General features: G+C 42.0%; 2 protein-coding genes across 4 annotated transcripts in view; one reads left to right on the top strand and one right to left on the bottom strand.

The window, feature by feature from the left end:
- The window catches only part of rbm46 (RNA binding motif protein 46), an 11620-nt gene extending 10917 nt beyond the window's left edge, over positions 1-703 (top strand). For all 3 annotated transcript variants that reach the window (XM_029427477.1, XM_029427474.1, XM_029427475.1), the window contains one exon: positions 1-703. This exon is cut by the window's left edge and continues 797 nt beyond it. The gene's annotated coding sequence lies outside the window, so the exon portion shown is untranslated.
- Positions 704-6944: 6241 nt separating this feature from the next.
- LOC115005596 (uncharacterized) overlaps positions 6945-10000 on the bottom strand; it is a 23533-nt gene continuing 20477 nt past the window's right edge. Inside the window, exon 20 of the mRNA XM_029427481.1 lies at positions 6945-7139. Coding sequence (XP_029283341.1) covers positions 7107-7139 — 33 coding nt within the window. The 3' untranslated portion in view covers positions 6945-7106. The remainder of the gene's footprint in view (positions 7140-10000) is intronic.

The following is a 10000-nucleotide window of genomic DNA, read 5'->3' as shown; positions in this document are numbered from 1 at the left end:
GATCTTTTATTTTGAAAAACCACATTTACAGCAGATATTTCTATACATGCTGCCTTTAATATTTTTAGACGTCTTATAATTAAATGTGACGACTTTCAAGCCAACATTACAGATAAAAGAGATTCACCATCTTGTCCACGATAAAATAAAGTTTTCATTTGTTATCGGAGGCGTTGTGTTAACAGCACTTTGAGTTCCATTAATTAAAGGTTAATTAAGTGTTTGTTGATCTGAACAAACAAAGTGACGTTCTGCTTGAGTTCGGAGTGCAAAGTGTTTCTGTATATTTATACAACTCTGTTTGTTTCTGGAGTTTCCAGATGATTTAATAGAAAGTTGCTCCTCACGACATGTTTCAGGTTGTAACGTGTGTCCCCGTTATACAGCGAACCAACTCGCATCCAAACTCCACGCCTTCATTTCAGATTATAATCGCTTTACTGACGCAAATTAATCCTACAAATATTTATTTAACAATCCAGAGAAGGAAACGTAATCGAAGCCAAACACATTCAGGAAGGCGAACGACTGTAAATACATGTGACCTATTTATTTAAATGTTTACCGTTTAAAATGTCCCTTTCAATGAAAAAAGAAGAATGAAGAGTTTGATTACGACACCAGAACTGTAACGTGGAGGGACTTGTACCTTGTGAGGAGGTTTGAGGGAGCCGTGTTGTTGAATAAATGTTTACTGTTCAAACGTGTGTGGATTGTAGTTCATAGTGTGTGAGGTTAGAGCGAGGGACACAGCAGGAGACTAACATCCACCCGAACCTGAACGCACCTAGCTAACCAAGCTAGTGTTAGCTGCTAACTTAGCGTTCGCTATCTGGCCCCGCCCTCTCTTCCGAAAATGATCACTTCTGGTCCTAAAAAACCAAGATGGCGACTGCCAAAAACCAAGAGGACGCGTGTGTGTAAGTGTGTTTGAAGATATGAAACATTGTTGGCAGGTTTTTATGTTAATAATCCAACATGGCAGCCTGTTCAGCTCGGGTCACTTCTTAATGAGATGCGTTTCCTCAGACTCCAGTCCGTCGTCTGCCAGCGGGCGGCGAGGTTCAGTCTCCTCGTGTTGAGCTGTTCCGGCTTCGTTCTGCTTCTTTGTTGTTTCATATTTCTGCTGTTCGGTTTGTGCAAATTCCAAATGTGCATAAAAAACGTGGACAGAAAGTTTCCACTGTTCGCTCCACGCTTTCTTCTCCGTCAGATTTATAATCCCTGTTCACCCCTCTTCTTCGTCAGCACTCAGAGCTGTGTGTGTGTGTGTGTGTGTGTGAGTGTGTGAGTGTGTGTCTGTGTGTGTCTGTGTGTGTGTCTGTGTGTGTGTCTGTGTGTCTGTGTGTGTGTGTGTCTGTGTGTGTGTCTGTGTGTGTCTGTGTGTGTGTGTCTGTGTGTGTGAGTGTGTCTGTGTGTGTCTGTGTGTGTCTGTGTCTGTGTGTCTGTGTGTGTGTCTGTGTGTGTGTCTGTGTGTGAGTGTGTCTGTGTGTGTGTGTGTGTCTGTGTGTGTGTCTGTGTGTGTGTCTGTGTGTGTGTCTGTGCGTGTGTGTCTGTGTGTGTGTGTCTGTGTGTGTGTGTCTGTGCGTGTGTGTCTGTGCGTGTGTGTGTGTGCGTGTGTGTGTGTGTGTCTGTGTGCTGTGTGTGTGTCTGTGTGTGTGTGTGTCTGTGTGTGTGTCTGTGTGTGGTGTCTGTGTCTGTGTGTGTGTCTGTGTGTGTCTGTGTGTGTGTGTGTGTCTGTGTGTGTGAGTGTGTGTGTGTGTGTCTGTGTGTGTGTGTCTGTGTGTGTCTGTGTTGTGTCGTGTGGTGTGTGTCTGTGTGTGTGTGTCTGTGTGTGTGAGTGTGTGTGTGTGTGTGTCTGTGTCTGTGTGTGGTGTGTGTGTGTCTGTGTGTGGTGTGTGTCTGTGTGGTGTGTGTGTGTGTCTGCGTGTGTGTCCTGTGTGTGTGTCTGTGTGTGTGTGTTTGTGTGTGTGCGTGTGTGTCTGTGTGTGTGTGTCTGTGTGTGTGTCGTGTGTGTGTGTGTCTGTGTGTGGTGTGTGCTGTGTGTGTGTGTGTGTGTGTAAAAGTTAGTTTTCAGGTGTTTTTCTCCTTGTTGCTGTTTTTGCAGTGTGATGGTTAAAAAACATCAAAGTGTTCTTTCTTTTCTTATAACCTGCTGATGGAGGAAAACCTACTGCTGAAACCGTGTGTGTGTGTGTGTGTGTGTGTGTGTGTGTGTGTGTGTGTGTGTGTGTGTGTGTGTGTTTAAAATGACTAACATTTCCTCCACTTTTCTACGTCGGTTCAGTTTTGACATTCTGCTACTTTCTTTATTTAGTAAAATATAAAGTATTTCTATTTGCACATTTTTTAGTCAGTCTGCCGGGGGGGGGGGGGCTCTGATTCATTAATTTAATAAATATTATTAATTTATTTTATGAAAGGCTTCATCGTTGGATGAATACATTTACATTATATGTAATTATATTATTACATTTTACATTAAATTCTAATCTAACAAATCTATAACTCTAAACAAGAAGGAGGACAAAAGAGGCAGGAGGAGAAGAAGAAGAAGAAGATGAAGGAGGAGAAGAAGAGGCAGGAGGAGAAGAAGAAGAAGAAGATGAAGGAGGAGAAGAAGAGGAAGGAGAAGATGAAGGAGGAGAAGAAGAGGAAGGAGGAGAAGAAGAAGATGAAGGAGAAGAAGATGAAGGAGAAGAAGATGAAGGAGGAGAAGAAGATGAAGGAGGAGGTAAGAAGGGGAAACAAAGAGGAGGACAAATGAAGAAGAATTTGAGGAGACGAGGGGGAGGTGCAGATGGATTCTGAAAATGGAAACGCAGCGGGAGAGAAGAAGTAAAATATTTATGTTCTGGTGTGTGATGAAGAATAAGTGTGTTTATGTAACGCACACTGTCGACACCTAAACGGCACGTTCTTCTTCTGCTCTTTATTTTCAGCACACTTTGTTGCTCCGTCAGCACAGAAAACAAAAAGCTTTGTGAAAAACAATCTGCGTCACAGTTTTACATTCAGCTCTTCTTCTGTGGTGTTTGTTGCTTCCCGCAGCGCTGGGAGTTCATCTTCCAGTCAGCCGTCTCCCCGGACGCCTCACCGCCGACTGACCTTCGCCTCGCCCTCCAAGGAGCAGACGGCATCAAAGAGGGCGGCTCGGAGGTTCCTCGTGATGAGTTTGCACTGAAACGGGTTCGAAGGACAAAACAACGACAGATTTTAAGCCTCAGATGTCGGCTGTTTGAAGTTGTGGGAGATTTAAATGAGTAATGTGACAATATAAAGAAGGAGAAGAAGACTCGACACGACTCCTCCAGGAACACATCGGTTCATCCTCAGACTGGTTCATCATTACCCCCCACAACACTGCCTACATTAACCACAATGCAACTCAACCACAGACAGATGTTTCCCTCCCTTGCCTCCTCCTCCTCGTTGCTTCTGTGTTTCTGAATGAAAGGAGTAAAATGACTCCGGATGTTGGATTTAAATTGACCAGACGTTTCCAGGCAGACCTGACGCTCACGTCTTCTCACCCTGATCCTCTTGTTCACGTCTTCCTGTAGATCCTCTGAAGGTGAGCCCTCTCCTCTCTTGTGTTAGACGAGGGGCTTCATGTTAATGTTACACTCTGGGGAAACCTAATGAGCCCCACTGGCCTCTACTGTCTTTGAGAAAAGTCTTCCAACCCCCCCCTCTGTAGTCTCACAAAAGATGCTTCACATGGGGATTAGTAAACCATCATGCGAGCTCCGTCTTTCACCAATTTGTGCACGTGTGGTTACCGAGTAAATCACACACTCCAATTATCTCCAATCCTGGACGTCACCGTGAGACGTCAGCCGCGCTCCCTCGGGGCCGACGCCTTCACTCGGATGAACGGATCGATCTGGAGGCTTTGAAGTGAAGCCCGGACGGCTACTTTCCTCCGAGTGTTTTCCTCTGCAGTAACGTAAGTGCCGGCAGGATGTCCCTCTAAGACGCGCGGCCAGACACGTGTCGTCTTCGCGCGGACAGACACGTGTCGTCTTCGTGCGGACGAGCCCCTGGAGAGTCATGAGGCTGCGCTCGTGCTCTGTTCAGGGCTTTGTAGTAAGCAGAAGGTTCACTTTGAAATTAGTTTTTATCGTCGTATGAAACAAATGTGCTCATTATAAGATTCCTTTTTTCCATTTCACAGTTCAGATTAGTCTGCCTGCAGAGGGAACACAAAGTAATGTGACTCCTAATGCTCATAATTCATCTCCAGGAAACTTCTCTAACATTAAAAACAAAACAGTGACTGATGTGACAACAACTTCGCCGACCTCCATAAAGTCTGAGGGCATTTTTCATCCCCGGCGTGTCCCTGCCGACAAACCTGAAGACATTAGTTTCCTCCAGAGGACGAATCCTAATGTTGTTCTGCTAAAGGTAGAATACAACTCATCACCGCTGAGCCCAAGTACAGCAAATACATGCTAACACATGATGCTAATGAACATTTTCAACAAACATTACAAGCTATATGTTAGCATGCTATTGCTAGAATTAAACTCAAAGCACAGCTGAGATTAATGCTAACACACGATGCTAAAATAAATATTCTAATATGCTAAACATTACAAGCTACATGTTGTCAAGCTAACAGTGAGAATTAAACTCAAAGCAAAGCTGAACCCAAGTACGCCTACAGCTGAAACATGCTAACATATGGTGCTAATAGGCTAAAGCTTTTAGCTTAAAGATATGTTTGCATGCTTATTTTTTCAGTTCTACTTTGACAATAATGCTAACACAGTATGCTAAAATGCTAATTGTTCTACTATGCTCAATATTACATGCTATATGTTAGTTTGTTAATGTTATTAATCTCTAACAAAGCCAAGTACAGCTGATAAATGCTAACACATGATGCTAACATGCTAAACATTTTCAATAACATTACAAGCTAAATGTTTACATGCTGACGTTCGGCTCAGCTGTACTTTGAGTTAAGTGCTTGTGAGATTAATGGCAACACAGCGCGCTAACATAGCATAAGCATGCTAATTCTTACATGATGTAGCATTTCACTGCAAATTGTACTTGTGTAATGATGCATGTGACAAAATATTGATTGCTATATGCTAGCTCTTTAGCTATTTTTCATTAAACTCCCAGCTAAACCCGAGTGCTGCTGAGATTAATAAAACATTAACACATCTAGCTAACATGCTTACAGAAACATGCTAATGTGGCTTTTTAGCTGACATGCTAACACAGCTATACATTTTCATATGCTACATGCTATTCTTTAGCTAACATACTTGCATGCTAAAGTCTGTTCCCGGACTCCCATTCACAAAGTCCGTTATGAAAACAGACTTTATTTTGACGTTCTGAGCTCTTTGTGCACAAGGTGTGAAACATTCCTGCGGCAGCTTGTGTGTGAAGCATAAATCAAAAACATAAATTATACCCCAAACCACCAACATGTTCTGGTAGATGCATGAGGAGTGTGACCTCTGCAAGGCATGAAGGTCGAGCGAGGCCTTCTGTCCGATGCTCATCAGTGTGTGCAGATACGGAGACGCAGATGATTTATAGTAGAACAACCCGGCGGGGTTTTAGGTTCAGTTCCTTTTTGCCAGAGAGGGAAAAACAAATTGCACGTCTGAAGATAAAGACGTCTTTAGGGTGAAAGCAGCTGCTTACTCGACGCTTCTCTAAAAGTTAAAGCAGGAGACAGAAACACAATCAGCCTGGATAATGACTTGTGTCCACGCGATGGGGCGGAGCACGAGGAGGCAGACGTGGGAAAGTAAATAGTAAGTGTTGTCTTTTACTGCCGACAGACGAGAGGTTATTCTAAATCCAGATTAGAGCGACGTGTCATCAGGTGGATACCTGCTGGTTTATTCCCTGCAGCTTGTTGGTGAGAGTTTCCTAATGAAGCTCTTTAATGAGACTGCAGGGAGAAGCTCCTTCACACACGCAGACTGTAAGTTATTTAACTCCATGTTCGAGGCTGCTGCTAAATTAAAAGGACTAATCGTGTTACACATGCACCAATCGGCAGCCTCGACACTTTGATTGACAGAAAAGCTCCGTGTGCCGTCGGAGCTTTTTCTATTTGAGAATAATCCTCAGCAGAGCGGGGCGTCCTCAGCGGGGCGACGGGGGGGATATTGCTGCTGGTCGGGGGGGGCCTGACAGTAATCTTGACTGAAATGGGACCCTTTGGGCTTGTTGCCACGGAAACCTGAGGCCGCTGTGACACCCGGCCATGCAGTTGTGAAGGCAGTGATCTGCCGCTGAGCCGGACGCCTGCAGGACCTTCTGCTTATTTCTCTCTTCATGTTTAAACATCTTCAGAAACCAAACACAAGAAGTCCTTTGATTCAGCAAGAAGAAGGAGAAGAAGGAGAAGAAGGAGGAGGAGGAGGAGGAGGAGAAGGAGAAGAAGAAGAAGAAGGGAGGGGGAGGAGGAGGAGGAGGAGAAGAAGGAGAAGAAGAAGAAGAAGAAGGAGGGGGAGGAGGAGGAGAAGCAGAAGAAGGAGGAAAGGAGAAAGAACGAAGAGGAGGGATGGATTCGTCTTCTTCTCTCCTTCTCCTCCCATCCCTCATTCTTTTGCTTCTCCTCCTTCTCCTCCTCGCTCCTCATTCTCCTCCATTCATCAGTCATCCTATCTTCTTCTCCTCCTTACTCCTCCTTCGTCATCCTCCTGCCTTCCTCCGCTCCTTCTCGCCTTCTTCTTCTCCTCCTTCTTCTTCTCACTCCTCCTTCTTCGCCCTACCGCCTTCCATCCTTCCTTCTTCTCCTTCTTCTCCGCTCCTCTCCTTCTCCTCCTTCTTCTCCTCCTTCGACCTCCTCCTTCTTCTCCTCCTCCTTCTCCTCCTCCTCCTTCTCCTCCTCTGCTGACGATCATTTTATCCCCACTTAGTAAGAAACGTGTACTTCTGTGTGCTGCTGCTTGAATGTGCAGAAGTTTATAAAGAGATTCAGTCTGAGAACTTTGTGAACAGGAAACTAAAGGAAGCTGCAGCTTTAGTTCTCGTCCGAGCGTCTGCATGCTGCTGGAGGGACGCCACACCCCGAGCATTGTGGGTAATTCACTGACTTGTGACATTGAGGACTGAAGCACTTCTCATTTCATCCATTGTCCTGCTGCTTTCTCCTCCTTTAAAGAGAAGAAGAAGAAGAAGAAGAGCATTTTGGGGGGATTAGGGGTGGATTATGGGAACACACACACACACACACACACACACACACACACACACTGAGCCCCCCCCCCCCTGTGGAGGCAGCCTGTCTGCTGTTGAATGACTGCAGAAAGATGAGCTGTGTGTTGATGTGACCCCGACTGAGCTGCAGTGAAAAAGGTGAAAGAAGCTGAGTGACAGCGTGAGAGGACGTGTGTGTGTGTGTGTGTGTGTGTGTGTGTGTGTGTGTGTGTGTGTGTGTGTGTGTGTATGTGCCTCCCTGCATGGTGTTAATGCTCTCCAGCAGTTTGGGGAGGGGCAGATATTTAGAGGATAAAACCTGCAGCTTATTGCAGAGCTGAATTAGCATCCTGCTCCCAGCAGAAGCTCAGATATCATTATAATATATTATATATATATTATAATTATAATATATTATATATATATTATAATTATAATATATATATATATATATATATTATATTATAATATATTATATATATATTATAATTATAATATATTATATATATATAATTATAATATATATAATTATAATATATATATATATTATAATTATAATATATAATTATAATATATTATATATATATTATAATTATAATATATATATATATATTATAATAATAATTAGAGATCAGCTGCTTTTTAACTTCTTATTTCCTGAATTAATGGATAAAAAATAGAAATGTGAAACACTAGAAATGATTGTTCTCAGGAACTTTAAAGAAGTTTAGTTTCACGTGTTGAGTAACAGTGATATGAAGAAGTGTTTACCGTGGTGGTAAACCGCCCAGCTCGCTAGAAGAAAGTAGTTCCTTCATGAAACGTTCCACAACACGTCTGTGGAGGACTTCTGCTCAAACTCTTTGCTGTTGAGTTTTTCAAATGGATTTTTTCGGTGCTTTTGTGACTTTTGTCCCTTTAAGGAGACGCTGGGAGCTGCAGTACAGTCGGACTCTGGAGCTGCTTTGTGAGTGTGTGTGTGTGAGTGTGTGTGTGTGTGAGTGTGTGTGTGTGAGTGTGTGTGCAGACAAACAGGAGGGAAGAGAAAAGAATAATGAAGGATGAGACGTCATTTATCTCCTTTTATCCTCCATGACAGAGAGACGACATGCAGCTCTCACTCACACACACACACACACACACACACACACACACACACACACACACACACACACACATTCCCATGCTGTCCTCATGTGATGAATGTTAACTACGATCTTTCTTCTTCAGTGTTTTTGTCAGTTAGACGCTGAAACTTTTTGTGTTTGTGAGGAAAACAAGTCTGTGTTTCATTAAAGGATCAGTTCACCCAAATCATCCTTCTGCTCACACAGAGGCTTTACTTTATTATATTTAACTTTACTTTATTTAACTTTATTATATTTAACTTTACTTTATTTAACTTTATTATATTTGACTTTACTTTATTTAACTTTATTATATTTAACTTTACTTTATTTAACTTTATTATATTTAACTTTACTTTATTTAACTTTATTATATTTGACTTTACTTTATTTAACTTTATTATATTTAACTTTACTTTATTTAACTTTATTATATTTAACTTTACTTTATTTAACTTTATTATATTTGACTTTATTCGTCCATGTTTTGAGATCTCTGCTTTACAAACAACAGAACTGAGTCTTCTCTGCTTGGAAAAGAAAATGTGATGTGGAACTGGAATTTAAGTTTTAAGTTTAATTTAAATATATAATATATATATATTATATATAAATATTGTATTTTCTATTGAAGAAAACTGAAGATAAGTGTTTTGTCTGCACGGAGCCACAAAGCAACATTAAGATGAATAAATAAAGAACGTCTTTACAAACATTTAACTGTTCAACACACACGGGACGAGGCTTCATGAGCGTAAACGAGGGACTTAAACATAACATAACATATTAGCATTTAGAGAGCAGTTGAACCAAAATGTAACACACACACACACACACACACACACACACACACACACACACAGAAACAGAAGCTTTGCTCATTCAAATATATTTTTATTAATCTCTTCAGTTTATTACATTTCAAAAATAGCGTCATGATTTTCTATCTGATCAAACTTCTATAATAAACACATAAAAGATCAAAGCGATGAGTTTGCAGTTGCTTCAGTTTTGTTTTTGAACAATCAAAGATCTTCTGTGATTTCAGAATCCACCGTGAAGCTCGTGAAACTAAACAAAAGATCAATTCTGCAACGTGTAGTTTGACCAGAGTTCCCCGAACAGCTCCAACGCTCAAGAGAAGAGAAGAGTCTTTATGTTTCTGTTTTAAATCAACGAGAAGAGGAGAGCAACTCTGCGGTGTTCCACAGGGCTCAATGCTTGGGCCTTTACTTTTTCAGTTCAGAGTGAAAGATCTCAACTAAGACTTCACGGATTACCAGAACATTTGGCAGAAACCTTCATGAGCCTCAGCGGTTACTGAAACAGCTCGTCCAGGGATTCAGGCAGCTCTGGAGGCCGGAGGACGTGACGGTCAACCTAACTTACTTCAGATCTTCAAATGATCTAATCGAATCCAGAGAAAGAATATATCTATCCAGCATTGTTAAAAGGAAACAAGGAAGCTGATCTGAGAAGTATAAATCATTTCAATCGAATAATCTGGATTTAAAGTAGCATTTTACACGGTACAGCTTCCATCGAAATGTTGGTTCTGACGCTGCTTTAAGAAATGAAATGTAAATAATGTGGAGGGTGGGACGGACTTCAAACGGTCCCTTCTGATTCTGAGACTCTACACTACAACAGAGCATCCAAAACGGGCTGCAGATCCGTTTGTACACACTCCA

Source organism: Cottoperca gobio, unplaced genomic scaffold (genome assembly GCF_900634415.1).
Source record: "Cottoperca gobio unplaced genomic scaffold, fCotGob3.1 fCotGob3_326arrow_ctg1, whole genome shotgun sequence".
NCBI lineage: Eukaryota > Metazoa > Chordata > Actinopteri > Perciformes > Bovichtidae > Cottoperca > Cottoperca gobio.
The sequence above is the reverse complement of the archived record's forward strand: the minus strand, read 5'-3'. Positions and strand labels throughout refer to the sequence as shown.